General features: G+C 50.0%; 1 protein-coding gene and 1 long non-coding RNA gene across 8 annotated transcripts in view; one reads left to right on the top strand and one right to left on the bottom strand.

Moving 5' to 3' along the window:
- KANSL3 (KAT8 regulatory NSL complex subunit 3) overlaps nt 1–7,895 on the top strand; it is an 87,137-nt gene extending 79,242 nt beyond the window's left edge. The window contains exons 23-25 of one of the 6 annotated variants that reach the window (XR_013344581.1): nt 63–137; nt 4,837–4,927; nt 7,454–7,750. Coding sequence is in view for 4 of the 6 variants with exons in the window: in XM_077805780.1 (XP_077661906.1) it covers nt 4,837–5,121 (285 nt within the window). In the remaining 2 variants the exon portion in view is untranslated. Of the gene's footprint in view, nt 1–62; nt 138–4,836; nt 7,755–7,872 lie in introns of those variants that run through there. The other 5 variants (XR_013344580.1, XM_077805783.1, XM_077805782.1 and 2 more) reach the window with 5 other exon arrangements.
- LOC144257704 (uncharacterized) overlaps nt 1–15,510 on the bottom strand; it is a 29,619-nt gene extending 14,109 nt beyond the window's left edge. The window contains exons 1-2 of one of the 2 annotated variants that reach the window (XR_013344582.1): nt 14,278–15,510; nt 13,861–14,176 (exon numbers count right to left, since the gene is read on the bottom strand). This is a non-coding gene — a long non-coding RNA (uncharacterized LOC144257704). Of the gene's footprint in view, nt 1–13,860 lie in introns of both variants that reach the window. The other variant, XR_013344583.1, reaches the window with a different exon arrangement.
- Nucleotides 15,511–18,560: the final 3,050 nt, after the last annotated feature.

Here is an 18,560-nt window from a genome sequence, read left to right as displayed (position 1 = left end):
TTTACCCAGACCCAGCATTTCCTTCTCCATTCACAGCAGGTGAACGTTGTGATTCCTTTTAGGCACTGCCTCATCCTGATATTTCATGAGAAGATCCTGTTCCGAGTTTGGCCCGTCCTCATCAGCAATCAGTGGAGGTAATGACATTTTGCCAGGTGCCCCAGGATCTCGGCACAAAATAAACATAAACTCAGGAGTAAAGGTTCTCCTTTTTTGAAAGACGTTTGGGCACATTAGCTCCTCTAAAAGGGGAGGGAACAGTCAGGGTCCTCCGGCGTGACTATAAATCCAGGCAGCAGGTTTCTGACAGTCCTCATAGGGACTATCTCACCCCTGGAGCCATTTCTTAGCGAACTCCAGCTCCGTCTGTAGGACACTGAAAAGCCAAGATGGTGAGTTGAACTTTCTGCTTTGTGTCATGCATCTCTCTCTCTCTTCTGTCAGGGCTTTCTTTACGATGGAGAAATAATGTTCAAGCCATCATCGGGTTACAGATGATCTAGCTGAACTTGTAGGAATCTAAAGACTTTTCTCCATTAGAATAGAGCCAAGCAAAGAACTGATTTTTCAGTTCAGTGGTGGGCCCGAAAAATAAAAACAAAAAAATTGTTTTGGGTCAAAGATTTGTTTTGAAATAAAAAGTCAAAAGGTTCCTTTTTGACATTTTTGAAATGAAGTGTTTCAGCTTTAAAATTTAATTTATTTTTGGCTGAAACTCTTCACTGAATTCAACCTGAATTTGCCAATAGCTTCAGTCAATCCAAAACAGCATTTTTGTGTGTGAATAAACTATTCCCCCCTGCAATTTGCCCAGCTCTACATTAGATCATAATCTCAAATGCAAATATTACATCTGCTGATGAAAACAAAGAACTTTATGGGGGTGGGGCTGGGGGAAGGGAGAATCAGTCTTTACAAAGGGTACATATGTGTAAGCGGGGGAATGGTCCGGCTACTGGGGAGAACTTTTCTGGTTCGCGAAAGGATCTGAGTCCTCGCTCCCGCCCCCTTTACCCAGAGCCCTGCCTGACCTTGAGGGCTCCCCTCCCACTCTCCCGTGGGGCAGAGTCCGCGGAACCCCAACAAGGCTGGGCCCAGGATTCCTGGGGGCTTGACCCCCAACCTGGTCATGGTCACTTAGGGCAGGGGCGAGGGTGTCCCCACGCCGGGGTGCTCTCTCTGCACTGATCGTTACACACAGTTCAAAGCAAATACAATTTACTAAACAGCAACCAATTAAAAAATAAGAATAATAAGAAAAGGGGGAAAGGCTAAAGGAAAACCCGACACCCCGCTCTGTGGCCCGGGGACGTCACCACCAACCTCTTTGGGATGTCAGGGCAGTTCAGTCTGTTCCTCACACGTCCCAGCCCCTGCCCAGGCCCTGGCTGAGCGGCAGGGAGGCAGGGAGGCTGTGGGTTGGACACTCGCTCTGGCGGTGGCCACACGCCCTCAGGCTCTCGGTGGCAGGACCCTTCTTCCCAGCATCGCTCCCGCCCTGGCAGGGTTACGACCCCCTTCCAAGTCCGGCCTGCAGGGCCTCTGGGCTGGGGGCGTCTCCCTGCGCTGGGCTGGCTGCCCAGGGTCCCCCCCTCGCTCTGTCCAGCTGCTCACCGCACCCGGCTCCGGATGGCTCCAGCCCCAGCCCCCGGGGCTGCCTTTTCTGGCCCCTCTGGGTGCTGCAGTTCTGCTCCCAGCACAGGTCTGCTCCCTGGGCTGCTTCTCTGGCTGGCCCAGCCCTGCTCCCCAGCTCAACTTGGCCCCTGCTCTCTCCTTAGCTCGGCCCCCACTCTGTTCCAGGCCATTCCCGCTCACCCCCTTGCCTCCAGACTCCCACATCATTAGCCTCCCTGCCCTGTCAATCCGGCTGACCTGGAGCATTGGCCTCTCCCCATTGCCCCTGGGGACTGTCAGTCTCAGGGTCCTGATTTCCCATCCACCCTTCCCCTTTCTTTTGGTACTGGGAGCTAACCCCTCCATAAAGCATCCTTTGTCCTGAGTCACAGTCATGGATTGCAAGGTCAGGTTGCGATCATCTAGTATCAGTACCCTTGTCCTTAGTTCTGTACAGAGCTGTAAGTGTTTAGACAGGTTTCTTGGGTTGTTTCTCATCTCATCCACCCTGTCCTGCACGAGGAGAAGAGCTCACACTCTGCTGTGGGGATGGAAATAGGAAGCGTTCGCCAGAGCCAGCTCAGATCTCCCGGTCAATAGGTAGCTCGAGAGAGGGTGTGTGGAAAGGCAGACAGGTAGCAGCTCCACACTGAGAGAGGTTGCCCAGCGCTGTGAGTAGCGTGGCCCGTGGAATGCCCTCCCGGTAGCCCCCGTAGGGTTGCCTATGACATATTGGGCCTGGGTTTAAAGCCCCGATTCTAAGGTCCCTTCAGGTGGAAGTGTCGTAACCAGGCCCAAGCTGTAGCTGTTCAAACATCAGTCTGTCAGGGAAACCTCCAAAGGAGGGAGCGTCCAGGGCCCAAGAACTGAAGTCCAAGCGGGTATGTTTACACTGCAAAAAACGACCCGTGGCAGTGAGTGTCAGACCTGGGTCGACTGCCTCGGGCTCGCAGGGCTTGTGCTGTGGGGCTGAAACTAGCCCTGGAGATGACTGGGCTCAGGCTGGAACTTGGACTCTGAGACCTGGTATGTGGGGAGGGTCTCAAATATCAACTCTGCTACCTTCAGCCCTGTGGCACGAGCCCCGTGAGACTGAGTCACTGACACGTGCTGCCATGGGTCTGCTTTTGCAGTGTAGACCTACTCAGAGAACACAGTTAGGGCCTGATCCTGCGCTCCCTAGTTGAACACAAAAATCTCTGCCCGCCTCAGGAACAAATAGATTCTTTGTTGTGACTCTTCCCCCTGCTTCAGCTTGTAGCTGCCGAGGGCAGCGGGAGTGGGTTTGGAGAAGCCTCTGGCTCACTCTGGCATGGCTGTGATGGGACCCAAAGGGAAACATGCCCCTCACGCAGAAGAGCAGATTAGCATGATGGCAGGGAGGGGTTGTGAAAAAGGGAGGAGATAAGAGGTACTCTGGGAGGACTGTCCTCCAGAATAAGAGAATGATTGGTAATCAACAAGGGATGAGATTTTCAGAGGTTCCCAGTCAATGGACCTTGTGCTCCTTTGGAAAATCTCACCCCGTGGCATTGGGTAGGATCCCATGGGGGCAGACATGTGGGGACTGTTACCTCCCTGCTCCTTTCCGCTCCAGGCTGGGGGAGCCCTTTACCCGTGTTCTTCGTCCCAGCCGGTCCCCCAGGCAGTCTGAAAACAAACGTATCGTTCACCCTGCAGCACTCATTTGAGCTGTGGTTTGACGATGATACAGCTGATCATTGTAAAGCCTGGGGGTTTATTTGAATAATAAACTAAAATGATAATAATAATGTCCCCTCCCATCTGGGTCACTGGTTCCAATCCAGCCCAGGTTGGGAATGTCAGAAAGTTATTGCCACCTTGTGGCTGTTTGGCTGGTGTGAGCTGAGTTTTGTCAAGAAAACACACGTCTGACCGTGTCCCATGCCTCGCGGGCAGCTGTCCCTGCTGCAAAAACTGCCCATCTCACAGCTGGGGTTAATTGATTCTCTACTTGGCAGACTCAGCAGAGAACTCAAGGTTTGAATGGGCCACGGAAACTGGGTTCAGTCTTGGGACGATCTGTCCCCAGTAGAGATACGTTGATTGGGCGCAGGCAAACCATATGCGTTTTAATGTGGCTAGACGTCAATGTAAACATCTAGGAACAAAGATCGCAGGCCACACTTACAGGCTGGGGGACTCTGTCCTGGGAAGCAGGGACCCTGGCAAAGATTTGGGGTTGTGGTAGATAATCAGCTCCCAGTGCGACACTGTGGCCAAAAGAGCTAGTGGCATCCCAGGGTGCATAGCTGGGGAATCTGGAGCAGGAGTTGAAAGGTGATGTCAGCTCGTAGCACAACCATGCTGGGATCTGGTGTCCAGTTCCGGTGCCCACAATTCAAGCAGGATGGTGACAAATTGGAGAGAGGTCAGAGAAAAGCCATGAGAATGATCAAAGGATTAGAAAACAAAGAGAAGGTCAAGGGGTGACTTGATCCCAGCCTATCAGTACCTACACGGGAAACAAAGATTTGATACTGGGCTCTTCAGTCGAGCTGAGGAAGGTCTCACACGATCCAATGGCTAGGAGTTGAAACTAGACAAATTCAGACTGGAAACAAGATGTAAATTTTTAGCAGTGAGAGTCATTAACAACTGGAACAACTCACCCAGGGTCCTGGTGGATTCTCCATCCCTGACATTGTTTAAATCAAGACTGGCGGGGGTTTTTAACAGATCTGCACCTGGAATTATTGTGGGGGAAGTTTCATGGCCTGTGTTGTTCAGCGGGTCAGACTAGATGAGCGCAATGGTCCCTTCTGGCCTTGGAAGCCATGAAAGTCAGAGTTAGTGCACGCTGGCAGGGAGCGGGGCTGGAACCCTTTGTAGAGTGGGGGTGCTGAGAGCCACTGACCCAAACTGTAAACCCTGTGTATGATGGAACCCACTTCAAGCCCGGGAGTGGGGCAGCCCCCCTAGTTCCTGCACCTATGTTGGCAGGGCAGTGTGGGGAAACTCACATGGTCACTGTTTGTGCTGGACCTGCTCTGGTTTGCAGTCTGCCAGGGTTTGCTGGAGGGACACACCGAGAGGATAGCTCCTTGCTTTCTTTCATGAGAACGATGCCCGTTCTTGTACGGCTGCTGGTTAAGGCTGCATGTTCTGAATGCAGCCGGGTGTTGCAGGGCGGGAACTCCAGGGTGGTTCTGTAGGGAGCCTGTGAAGCTGCTTCCATGAATTCTGTTGCATCTTTTGCAGAAGACCCTGCTCTGTCTGACCATGGTCTGTGCCAGCCTGGCTGTCTGCCGTAGAGTCGGCTTTCTGATGAACAACGAGCAGATAAAAGAGGGTAAAGTTATAATTATTACTTCAGGCAAATGTTTATTTGGCACAAGTGGCAGACTCTGGGCTAGTCCCAGACTAGCTGTGGGCCTTGCAGGCCTGGAGAGACGTGCCTTGCTGGAGCTGGGGGTGAGGCGCTCAGTGAGATGGCAGGTCAGGACTCAGATGCAGCATTTGTTTGTACCAAATGTCTGGCTCTAGCCAGTGTTATCAGTCCTTCACTGTCCTGTGTCTTTGTCTTTCCATGCTCTTCCACCTGTACACACTCACAGCCACTCTGCAGAGCAGGTCTCTGTTCTGAGCCACCCCTACGAGAAAGAGCCCAGGAACCAAGGAATTTCTTCTTTCACAAGTCCGTTTACTATATAGTCCTCAGATAGAGGATGTATCAGACATTAAACGGATAAGAACAGATTTAAAAATTTTATTAAGATGATGCTAAAATAAAAAAAAACGGTACAGAGTTTAAGCATAGAAGTTTCTGGTTACCAAGGAATAAGGTACAGATTATCAAGGGGTGCGAAGTTCGATTTAGGATCGGGTGGCATAAGGAATACATAATCTGCAATCTCCCTGATTTGGGGTAAAAGTTTAACCGGTCAAAGTACAGACATTGAGATATGGGGGTATGTTGTTCATATAATGGCTATGTTCAGGTGTGGAGTATAATTACACTTGATCTTAGCCAAAAGGCCGAGGTGAACTTCGTTCTCCTCACAGCTGAGATCTGGCCATTACAGATTACAGGTGGCTCTCCATTACAAAGTAACCTTCAGAAATAAACCAAATCCAATTTATGAAACTCATTACCCTTCTCTTGAGGCCACTCCTCCCAGCAAGTCCCTGGCAGCGTGTGCAGGGTGAGAACACGGCACTTTGACAGCGCTGCTGCCAGGCTCATACAAAGGCATTTGATCAGCAATCTGCTGGGGCTTATTAAAGAGACTGTCAAAAGGCAGAAATGGATCATGGGCATGCGGCTTAAGAGCTGCTGCAGTTCTGGAAAGCCTTTGCAGGAAGGTGAAGCCACACTCCTGAGCGTTTCACTGAGCAAAGCATGTTAATTAGCGAAGTAATTATGTTACAGGACCCTGTACCAAATAGGCTTGGCATTTACCCCCCTGCCAAATGTACAGCATAGACTTTAAGCAGACCTGCGCAAATAATGGATTTGTCAGTTTCTGGCAGTGCAGAAAATTTTTTTAAAACATCGTTTCAGGTCAAATAAAAAATGAAATGTTTGATTAATTGAAAAGTTAAAGAATACAAAAACAAAAACCCAACTCAGTTTTGGGTTGAACAAAATGTTTCGTTTCTGTTTTGAATGTTTTTTAAAGTTTGACTTTTTTAGAATTATTTTTCTTTGTTTTATTCATCATGATACAATTCGGTGAAACCGACATGAACACATGACATGTTTTGGTGTCACGCCTTTTTCACCTGGTGCTCATCCTAATGCACCAAGGGTGGGTAATTACGATGGGTGGGTGAAATGGGTTAGTTAAAAATGCAAGACACTTGAGTAGTAAGTAGCACTTGGCGCATTCCCAGCACCTTCCATATGAGGCTCTAACTCACCCTGCAAAGAAGGCCAGCACGAGACCTGTGAGCCATCTAAGGGTCAGACTGAATTTCAAAGGAGTCTGCAGGAGGTAGCCACTCAAGTCCCATTGAATTTCAGTCCAGCCTAGGTCTTTCAGGACTTACGTGGGGTCGGTGGTGCACAGACCCGGTGCTAGCTCTCCACGTAGGAGTGAGTTTCACTCCTTAATGAGTTAAGACTCAACAGCATCCCAGTGAGGGAGGAACCTTTCCTGAAAACTGAATCGAAACTTTAGATTGGGAGTGAAAATACCTGGTGAACTTTGAGTTTGTTCACTCGTTTTCCGGCCTCATCCCACCTGCCCAAACTGCTGAAACACTGCCCGAAGCGCCAGAGCAGGGAGCTCTGAAATTCCCCAGAGCTTGGTCTGGAGATCCTGCCTGATCTCCAACCAAATAGGGCTTCATGGCGTGCAGGTCCCCATCAGCACGTCTGGATCCTGTTCCAACCTGAGTGGAGCTAGTTCACCTCAGTCTGGGACAGTTCCTCAGATTTGTCACCCCAAAAGAATGGCTCAGCTTTGGGAATCTCCCCCACATCCTCTGCAGTGAAGAACGATGCAAAGAATTTACGCTTCTCTGCAATGGCCGTATCTTTCTTGAGTGTGCCTTTAGGACCTCAATCAACCATGGCCCCACGGATTGTTTGTCAGGCTTCCTGCTTCTAATGTTCTTACATTGTTTTGAGATTCTTTTTTGCGTGCTTCGTTTAGTGGGGCTGATGTAATTGCTCAAACGCCTTGCTTGGGATGATTTTCAATCTTCTTACCCCACTGGCTACAATTAGAGGTGTCAACGTGTTGGTTAAAGGCTTCTGCTGATTGTCCTCAGTTTCAGAGACCTGTATTTATAACCTTAATTGATGCTTAAATAAATGGATGCTTTTAAATGGAACAGCCACTTAATCAGGCCAAATATGAATCCATTGCAGAGTCCTGACTAAGAAGTTTCTACTCTGGACACAAAGCCTCTGTCTGTACAAAGACTTGGTTTGAGATCTATCTCTGTGCTGCCCTTTTCATCCCAGCCGTACCCTTGGGTTGGGAAGTGTGGACGCGCAGGGGATTCTTGGGGTTTCAAGAGCTCCTGAGCTGTATCCAGGCAGTTGAATATTTCAAGTGGATTTGCAATGTTAATAATTGCTTTGTTCATTGACTGTTCTTTGGCTAAAGCATTTCTTCCAGCAAGGTAACTAGGTCCGAGTTGAAGACATCAAGATATAGCTTTGCATTTGGCTGCATTAAAACGTATTTTGGTTACCAAGCAAGTGACCTGTTCTCATCGTTTACCACTCTGCCAATTTTTGTGCCACTCACACATTTATCAGCTGTGATTTACATTCACTTCCAGATCTTTGATGAAAATGGTGAATAGCATCAGGCCTAGAACCAATCACTGTGGATCCCACTAGAAACACCCCCAGTCAATGATGAGTCCCAGCTGACAGTAACTTCTTGAGATCTTAAAGAAACAAGATGGGTGAGGTAATGTCTTTTATTGGACCAACTTCTGTTGGTGAGAGAACCAAGCTTTGGAGCTAAAAGATACGACCTTCACCACCTTGTCTCTCTAATATGCTGGGACCGAGACCGCTACAACAACACTGCAAACACACTGAAAGATTGTTGAGATCTGTCACTTAGCCAGTATTTCTTCATTCAGTTAATGTGTGCTCTCTCGTGGAGCTAATTTTTTATGAGACCGTCATGCGGTACTAAGTCAAATGCCTTGCAAAAGGCTCAGTAGTATTACATCTATGCAGTTACCTTTATCAGCCAAACTTGTGAGCTTATCGATGAATGAAATCAGTCTGTTTATGTTAACCTGAATTTGATGGGCTAGTTGTTATGGCTTGCCACTGATCACATCCCACCAGAAAATTTATAGGTCCTTGTCCAATTCAGACTACAGGGTCAGAGAACTCAGAGAGTTCTATATAGGGAGAGGACTTTTGGGGTGCCTTGGCAAAAACACTGAGGACAAAACCAAATTGATAAAAACGTCATTGAGAGTAACAAAAGAATAATAAATGCTATGAAACTTACGACTGCAAAACAGTAGAGGAATTCCAAAACTCCTGCTGGTAACGTTCCTGTTATAAGTACCTTAACCTAACATACTCGCTCCCTTCCTTGAGGAGCCGGTAATAGGAGGTGAAGGACCAGCCTCACTCCTGGCATGCCCGATAACAGGATGGTGCTGGCTTCCCCAGTAGTTAGGAATGTCGAGTAGTTATACTGTACTGCCCAAGCTGAGCTGACAGCGTGACAGAAGTTAGAGTGATAGGTAGATAAAAAAGATAATCTACAGAATATAGGAGAACAAAGAAAAGAAAGAGCTAAAGACTAAAAGAAGGCTAAAAGAGAGCTCATAAAAGAGAGCTCACCAGACTTCTTCCGTACATGGTATTTTATAGGATCCTGACACTATGTAATTCAGGCCTAACCTACTGTACCCAAATCTTATTTCTGTACCCTAAGAAATGTAGGGGTCCCCTTCTCCGATAGGTTAGTGGATTATGGCACTTACTCTCCATATATTAATAAGGATTATCTCCTTCCAAAAACTGCCAACCTAGGCTCTCTTGGCGACTTCCATGTCGTGGTGTACCCTGTGGTTACTAACCGGTTGCAGACGCTGGATAAACTTGTTCAGTGATGTGTGTCATTCCTCCCTTTGGTTCCCCAAAGTTCAGGGACCATTCTTATCTGTGCCAAAGGCTACCAGCTTTTCTGCTGACTTACTCTTAACTGATTATACTTTTAGCTATATAGCATATCTTACCGGGTACAGGCTGGTAGGCTTCTTGCATTTCAGCAAAACTTATTCTCTGTATAATTATTAGGAAATACATATCATATGCCTCAGCACATCCTAAATTCAAAGGAATTAATACTGATAAAATATAAGAATGAAATGGATTCATTCAGAAAGAGAAACATATTATTTGATACGGCTGGCTGGATTAGTAGGATATAATAGCCAGCAAAATAATCCTATGGGCTACATTTAACAAGACCTAGTTTCCATAAAAATTATGTTGACTGCTATTAATATATTCCCAGCCTTGAATTCTGTATCAGCTGAGTCATGAGATGGATCTCTCTCTCTCTCTAACCCCAGGCCGTGCCTGATGTCATTCACCAGCTTTGATCACATTCAGGGGAGTATCACGATGAAAGATTTTCAGTGGTGTAGCATTTAAAGCTAGTAGTTGCTTTTCCTTGGCATCTTATAAATTGCCCGGAAGCAGCTAAATGTCTGATTCAGTTTGGGGTAGTGCTTGTCTTCTGTTTATAACATGAGGTTCCTTACTCATGTGGGGGAGATTTAGGTTAGATATTAGGAAAAACTTTTTCACTACAAGGGTGGTGAAACACTGGAATGCGTTACCTAGGGAGGTGGTGGAATCTCCTTCCCTAGAAGTTTTTAAGGTCAGGCTTGACAAAGCCCTGGCTGGGATGATTTAGTCGGGGATCAGTCCTGCTTTGAGCAGGGGGTTGGACTAGATGACCTCCTGAGGTCCCTTCCAACCCTGATAGTCTATGATTCTATGATCACAGCATTGACCCATTTTACCTGGGGCTGCGCACCAAATCTTAAATGCTTCTCAGAAAGAAACAACAACCCCTGTACTTGGAAAGTTACAAATGAGGCCGCTTTTCTGAATACACCAGATGAGCAGAATGGTTCTACTTCACCGTTGTTCCACTTTGGGAACCTCTGCAGGGTAGTTTGGATGTAGGTAGTTATTACATAAAACCCCCGAACAATGGCTCCTCTGTGCATGTGATAATGACTCACACGCAGGGGCGGCAGGTTTGTATAATTTTTGGTGGTGCCCAGACTGGGTCTAGTCCCCCCGCTGCCCTGTAAGCTGATATATATTTTATTAAATAATGTAAAAATGGACTGGAAACTGTAAGCGTTTAACAGTTTCCCTTTATTGCACAATATCACTGTCGTAAGAAAAAATTATTTAACCAAGAATGTCAACGTTATTAATACTCTTTTGAATACGGAAACAACCAAGCACTCTTTGATCAACAACCCCCAAAAGCAAATACTTTCTAAAATTAAAACAAATATAGGGTTCGGGTTCGGGTTGCTGGTTGTTAGTGGTCCTACAAATCAAGAATTCGTTGCTGGGATAAAATGAAGCTACAACGCGCCGGCGCCAGAAGATTTCAAGGGTCAATTAAAAGTGGGAAGTCAGATGCAGCACTTGCCTGCTTCAATATAGTATATTTTGTTGTACCTGCTGTGACGAAGTGGGAATGTTCTTCCTGTTTTCTCTGAATACTGTGTGGGTGCCTCAGTTTCCCCTAGGCATTTCTTCAGGACCTAGGTGGTGGGATAAGGGTGTGTGATTGTTGGAGAGCCCTAGAGAGCCAGTGTGATGCTGTCTGCCACACTGTGCACCTCCTGCAGTGTGTCCACCCGGGCGGGGCTCCTGGGGAAGCCAGAGGGCCCTGCCCCCGAACTCCACTGTCAGACGTGACTCTCGGCCAGCCAGTAAAACAAAAGGAACGCAGTATAAAACAGAGCTTGTTGTAGGTACAGAAAACAGGACCCCTCAGTCTGTTCCAACTTGGGGGGTGGGGAGCCCAGACCCAAGTTCTGGGCCTCTCCCCATTTCCCCAGCCAGCTCCGAACGTACACTGTCTCCTGCCCCTCCTCTGGCCTTTGTCTCTTTCCCCGGGCCAGGAGGCCACCTGATCTCTTTGTTCTCCAACACTTTCAGTTGGCACCTTGCAGAGGAGGGGCCCAGGCCATCAGTTGCCAGGAGACAGGGTGTCGGCCATTCTCTGTGCAGACAGCATCACACTGGCCCTCTAGGGCTCTGCAACAATCACATCCCCTTATCCCACCACCTAGAGACTTAAGAAATGCCTAGGGGAAACTGAGGCACCCACACAGTATTCAGAGAAAACATTAAGAACGTTCCTGTTTCGTCACACCTGTATACGACCAATTATATACTTTAAAGGGTGTAATATAATCAAGTATTGTGCTAAACACGATCATACCCCAGACTGATTGCCAAAATTTAAGTTGCGTGTTTTTCCCCTCAGGTGAGGGCTCTGGGATGGGGCTGGGGATGAGGGGTTCACACTGAGGAGGGGGCTCAGAGCTGGGACTCAGGGTTGGGGTGCTGGGGGCACAGGCTCTGGGGTGGGGCAGGGCCGGGGAGCTTAGGCTGCCTACAGGCTGCCCCAGGGCTAGGGTCAGAGAGGAGTCTTCCCCGCCCCTCCCCGCCGGCAACACCGAGCTCCGGGTGAGGGACCCCTCCTCTTCCCCCCCTGACCCCCTCGCACACTCACTCTGCACGTGCTCCTAGGGCCCCACTCAGGTCCAGGAAGCCCCCTCGCCTCCCCTATGGTGGGTACTGGGTGGGGGCTGCCGTCCTGCGTGGCCTCCCATGCTGCTGCCCCTGACCGTAGCCTCACTGGGGGTGGGGGATGGGGCTGCCCCTTGCCCAGTGTGGGGCAGGAGGGGTGGCTGTGCGCGCAGGCAGGCAAGCTTTCCTTCCGGCGGCAGGGGCGCTCCAGGGAGGGGCGCCGGGCGCTCCGGGGGGGTCGCATGGGGGGGCCCGCTCCAGGCAGGGCTGGGGGAGAGAGGGGGCTCTGGGACAGTTCGAAGGAGGGTAGAGGCCAGATGTCAGCCTGTGGCTGCATCCTGTCTAAAGCCATGCACGGAGCACATGGTAGCAGGAAGAGAGCTGAACAGCACACGGCCTCACGTTTTCCCCCCTGGTTTTGGTGTTATCCGTGTTCCTAGTGTTACTCTGCCAGGGGACGCAGAGGCTCGTGAAGGGGCTGAATAGGGCATCATTAATACTCTGTGGTCCCCAAACTGTGGGGCGTGCCCGCCTAGGGGGTGCGGAGGAACATTGGATGGGTGCAGCAAGGCATCACCCAGCCCCGTTCCGCCCCAGCTCTGCTTCGGCCTGGCCCCCGTGCCCCGGCTGCAGCTCTCCTCCTGGCCTCCGCCCCAGCCCTGGTTCCCTGGGGGAGGGGGTGTCGACAGGGATAAGGGGGGGGTCGCAACTGTGAAAAGTTTGGGTTCCACTACTCTAGCCCTTGGTATCCTTAATCAGAAAGAACAGGAGGACTTGTGGCACCTTAGAGACTAACCAATTTATTGGAGCATCAGCTTTCGTGAGCTACAGCTCACTTCATTGGATGCATCCGATGAAGTGAGCTGTAGCTCACGAAAGCTTATGCTCCAATAAATTGGTTAGTCTCTAAGGTGCCACAAGTCCTCCTTTTCTTTTTGAGAATACAGACTAACACGGCTGTTACTCTGAAACCTGTTAATCAGTCAGCAAATTCCTCTGTCTCAGGCTGCTGATGCTTCCACACAGTTAAGAAACTGGGCGTTGATAGACCCTGAGGACCTTAAGGGAAATAGGTGTTAAGCTCTGTGCACTCTCCGAGCCTTTCGCCAGGCCTTTGGGTGGATTGGAGCTTTGGTTTGCCACAACCGTTTATCATGCCCTGGTTCATAGCATCTCCCTCCATCCTGGCTTGATGCAAAGAAATCCTTGAAGAGGCTCCGGACAGTATCGGGGTGGAAACACAACAGTTCCTGAAGCCTCTGGAGCACGGATACGAGTGTGAACGTTGCCATCTAGTGTTCAAGTAAGCACTGGCTTTCTGTCTCCGACTGTCCTTCATGGGGCATGATAAAGTGTGTAACACAAAGTGGGCATGTCTACGCTGCCAGGTAAGCCCGGGCTCAGACTCAGGCTCAAATCCTAATCCCCCTTCTGTCTACACATGAATCTCTCTGACTTGGGCTTGGACTCAGGCTCCTAGGACCCCATGGGTGTGGAGTGGCAAACCCTGAGTCCAGCTGAGTTCCAGGGTTCAAGCCCTATTATTCTGAAGCATGGACCTGGCCACACCAGACTCAGACCAATGCTATCCCACAATCCCATGGGCTGAAATTCTTTGTCCTCTTTATCCCAGGAGTCACCAATCAACTCCCAGGAAACAGAGTCAACCTCCTTTTTTCAAGCACAGTTTGGCGTTTAACAAGCCGTCCATTTTATTCTGTCTGCTCCCTGAGCTGGAAACACAGCGAACCTGCTCCTGTCTTTGCAGCGCCCACTGGCCAGAAAAGGTCCTTTGCCAGGCACGCTGCTTCCTGGTCACAGGAGCATGGCCAGATTTTGGTGAATCTCCGGGGTGAGGCGAGCAAAGCATCAGGTTTAGTCAGAGCTCTGGGAATGATTACGCCTACCCGCAAAGAGGAGAGAAGGTGGCAGCACTGGAAATTTATTAGATCGGTGACCAGAGCAGGGGGTGGCTTAAGCAACTCAAGACCACTTACCGCAAAGCCAGGGACCAGAACGCAGCATCCGGTTGATTCCCCCATGAATTTTGACACAATCCCAGGTGCTGTAGCTGCAAACTTAGCCCGTAGCAGGAATGCCAGATAGGGAGTCACATTTCAGGGAAAGGCCTGTTTTCAGGGCCTCCTCAGTAGCTGTCCGGCCCTCTCTATTCATAGATGAGCTGTTCACTCGCCATTCATTTCAATCCGTCAGTGGCACACGTGGCTGGCTTCCACCGGCAGCTTGGGATAAAACCTCTCTTTGCCGCCTGGGAACCACAAGAACTGGCATGTCTTCCAACAGGTGGAACACCTGAAAGGACAGAGGAGGTTTCTGTAGAATGCTGTGGGAACCAGCCTCCGCCCAAGTCCAAAAGGGTCTGCAATTTTCAGAAAAAGTGATCTCTGACTTACCGTTCTCTGTCACATCTTTCACGGCTGTTTAACCCACCGCTATCCAGGGAGCTTCTGTGGGCGGACACATCCCGCTAACAATATATTGAAGGAGTGTTTTGCAAAGTAACTTTTTATGTCCCTGAAATTCCAAAAGGCGTTTTTCTTGCTCATGGTCTGAGACACAACAACCACCTTGTGTGTCCTGGCTGCTTTCAGGCCCACTGACCTCTATAGACCAGAGTACCTTGACAGCTCGCCCGCAAGCGAGGAGGAGCCTGGGTCACCGTAGAGTCACGGACCGGTCCGAGAGGAAGCATTTCTGTGATGGACTTTTGGCTGGCATTCTGGACAGGGCCAACAGCAAAGAGAGGGGGACTTACAGCAAGTGGCTGTGCAGCCTGGGGGCAGGATTTTTGCACAGGAGCAGACACTTGTTCCCCAGGTCCTGGGAGAGGAATGGCAGTTAAGGGAGGAAGACAGAGCACAGCAAAAGAATCGTTTGAGCAGCCGCTTTCGCTAATGGCTGCCAGACTGCAGATTCCTGCTGCACCTGCCCAGTGGCCTGAGTTCCCTCCCTGGGACGATGGACCAGGAACAGTGGGGGGGCCATGCAACTGGGCCCTATCAGCGGATGGATAGGCCAAATGTGCTCCAGACCGAACAACCCCTCCCCCATGGACACCTCCTGCCCCGGTGCCAATGCGTGTCAAACGTGCAACGAAGGGAAAGGAGAACGGGGGCCCGGGACGTGCTACACTATGGGGTTCTGTCTTGGAAATTGCTTCATTGTTTGCAGGTGTTCGTGCACTCAGTTCCTGATTGTGTTAAGGGTTTTGCTCTGACTGGTGTTTTGGTGTGCTAGAGGCCGGTGGTCTGCCTGGCGAGGGTTAATATTGTGCCTTTCTAAGAAGTGTTCAAAAAGAAAGGTTTTTATTTTATTAAGAAATCGTATTACCCTTATTGCATCACATCACAGAACATGTGTTTCAAATAATAAACACCACGATAAGTGGCCACTTTGAAGTTGTGTGCAAACAGGATGTATTTGTCAGTCCAGATACCTTAATCTGTAGTTTTACCCTCCTTCCCTTATTTCATAAGTGGTCAATTTATTCATAAGAACAATGCATGGCACTCAACTCCCTGCCCCCACTTACCTAATGTACGGCAAACACTGCACGAGCACATTCATAAAGGTACTATTCTCCCTCCTCCATTGGCCCATGCAAGTCGATGATGTGGGCGCACGGAGCAGCCCTGCTCTCTGTTCATAGAATCATAGAATCATAGAATATCAGGGTTGGAAGGGACCTCAGGAGGCCAACCCCCCACTCAAAGCAGGACCAATCCCCAATTTTTGCCCTGATCCCTAAATGGCCCTCTCAAGGATTGAACTCACAACCCTGGGTTTAGCAGGCCAATGCTCAAACCACTGTTGCCCTGGTGCAGCCAGCCCCAGCTGAGTGCACGGGCTCAGCGGGCCCCTGCTGTCATGGGTGACCTTGGGCTTCACAAAGACTGTGAAGAGCGCAGCAAGCCACAGTAATGCAGACAGCGTTGATGACACTGGCATCCAAATGGGTCTCTAGGCATTGCCAGCAGGATTTCAATCTGTCAAACGCACATTCAGTCACCATTCTACACCTGCTGAGAGAGAAATTAAACCGTCCTTTTCCAGGGCCTCTGAGATCAGGATAAACCAAGGTGAAAGAGGGTACGCAGAGTCCCCCAGACTAATCGTGGGGACAGTAACTCCATTTATGACAATGTCATTTGGTGGGAATAGTGTCCCAGCCTGTCCTTGAAAACCCTGGCATCAGGAACTTGTCCAGTAAAACCCACAAGGATATTCATAAACCACCCTCTGTGGTCCATGACCCTTTGTGGTTTATGTACTCATGTGCTCCTTGAGAGGGGCAAACTACGGGCCCATGAGTCCCATCAGAGGCCCTGGCTCAGTTTGGAAACTGCATTTGCTCAAACCCAGCAATTATTTCAGTAATATCTCTAATGCCTGGCACCGGGGGTAAGCCACATGTCTGATAGCCTCAGAAACCTCTGCCACCAAATACACACAGTCTACTTTCCATCCCCAAACTGGTTGGCAATGTTGTAGAAGTAGCAGTGATCTGTATGCTATGTGTAACCTGTATGCTCAAAAGGTCTGTTACACCTTCCTCCCTCCCTCCCCCCTGCTTTTGTCGCCTCTCCCTCTTTGAATACCTGTGAAGTGGCTTTCCCTCTCCCCCTCCCTCCTGGAATGCTTGTGGGATGAATGGGCTGGTTGAACAGCTGGAAGATCAGAAGAGCTCCCAGGTAGACAAGGTGTCGGGGACTCTAATTAGGCAGCGATCACATGCTCAATGCATGGACACTGCCCGAGGTGGAATGTGACCAACCAGACGCAACCAAGACACCTCTAGTCGCAGGCCATGAGGAGCAGGTCCTTAAAAGGGGAAGGGGCCATGTGCTCAGGAGGGTATTCACAAGGTTGTACCTCCCGTGAAGGCCCTTCGCCCGGACCACCTGGCCAGTGGTTCGCCACGTTGCATTCCATCGTGCCTTGGAAAGACTAACCTTCATCGCCCCATCCATCGCTGTGCTGTGGGACACTTACCTTGAGGGTCCTGACATCTCCATTGCCGGGCCTGTCCTGGGCGCGTGAGTATGCGAGTGTGAGTGTGACATCCCCCCACCTCTTCTTTTGAGCTTAGCTATCAGTATAATAAACATGCTGCTTTCTGCCAAACTCTGGTGGGTCATTAGTCCTCCCTAAGGTTACTAGGCAGCCCAATTTCGGGTAACAGGCAATGGACCGGTAGCAGTCTGGGGTTGCCAGCTCCCAGACAGTTATAGCAGCCCTCTTCTGGACCTCCTGTGTGTGTCTTGATGCTGGAGGGTTGGGAAAAGTGTCTCACAAAGCCTGAAGTGTAGCTTTCTGCGTGCAAAAGTTCTGGACCTGCCGCTGCTCACCCCAGCTCTGCGTGATGGGATGAGTCCACCACTCTGGTTCTGGCACTGCTTCTGAAGCACTGGTCCACGTCAGAGGCGCCCGTAGCTATACCGAATGCCATGAGCAGCATCAGGCAGTTTGCGTTGGAGTCTGCCGTGCCCTCCGGCATTAGTGGTGGGTCAGGAAATGCTGCTGGAACATCTACCAGCAGCTCACGGAAGTGCTGTCTGTTTCCTCAAACGAAAGTGAAAGCACAAGCTAGAGAAGTTCTTCAAATAGCAACGCCTCCATGGTGCTGGCTCTGGTCCCTGGAAGCGCCTGGCTTGTCAGGATGTGCTGACAGGCCGCCCAACTTCCAGTGACATGCAGGGGTGGGTACTCAAGTGTTTCCCACGGGGCAAGCGCAAATGGCTAGAGCTACCAGATTTTGGAAGGGTGCTAGGAAGTCTGGGATATGGTTGTGTAAGCAGGGTCTGAATGAGCTCTCCCCTGACATCTAGTGGTGAGCTGTGGAAGAGGACTTCAGGAGCTGATCTCGTTTGCTTGGGCACACCCACCCTGCTCAGGTGCTCTGCATGATGGGATTGCTGGCCCAAATGATCACTTTTGGCTGGTGTTGGATCCCCAGTCTTCTTGTTATTGGGGCAGGAGTAATAAAGGGCTGTCATTCTTGTTGTGTGAATCAAGGGCAGCAGAACTGTGCTTGGCATAGCCTGATGGAAGGACTCGCCCTCAACTAAAAGACACTTGCTAGACAGGGGACAAGCGTTCCAAAGCCCAGTGGGGTACGATATGGTACTTGGTGGTGTGGGTGTTGCTTAAGGGTTGTAGATATCCTGGGGGGCCTCTGTATAATCAAAGCGCTGATTTAGACTCAACTGAGAGTCGTTATATGTGGTAGAACTGAAATCAGTGATCCCTAGGTCTAAGAGTTAGACCTGCTTTGGGACAGTGTCTCTCAGCAGTGAGGCTCCCCCACTAACAGCTGAAATTACTGAGAGCTGTGTTAAGAGGAGGGACCTGAAGACATCTCAGCACTTATCTGGCAAGGTGGCTGCTGGAGAGGACTGGAGGGGAGCCCTGCAGAGTGGCACAGCAGTCAGCCAGCAGGGTGGCTGGCAGAGAGGTGCAGCAAGCGAGTGCCCAAGCAGTGGAGCAAGTCAGGTGCCTTCCTACCCTCTCCGCCGAGAGCGGGAGGTGAACTCTGCAGACGCACCTCTGAACTCTGGGCCTGCACTGACCAAGGACAACAACTGTGAGTGGGGTGAAGAGAAGGGACAGACACACTAAAGGGACTTTTGGTTGCTGGACTTAAGAATCCGAAGGGAAAGGACACTGCCCAACTTAC

This window comes from Eretmochelys imbricata, chromosome 26 (genome assembly GCF_965152235.1).
Source record: "Eretmochelys imbricata isolate rEreImb1 chromosome 26, rEreImb1.hap1, whole genome shotgun sequence".
NCBI classification, from domain to species: Eukaryota; Metazoa; Chordata; order Testudines; family Cheloniidae; genus Eretmochelys; species Eretmochelys imbricata.
Note: the sequence above shows the minus strand (reverse complement) of the source record. Positions and strands in the feature narration are given on the sequence as shown.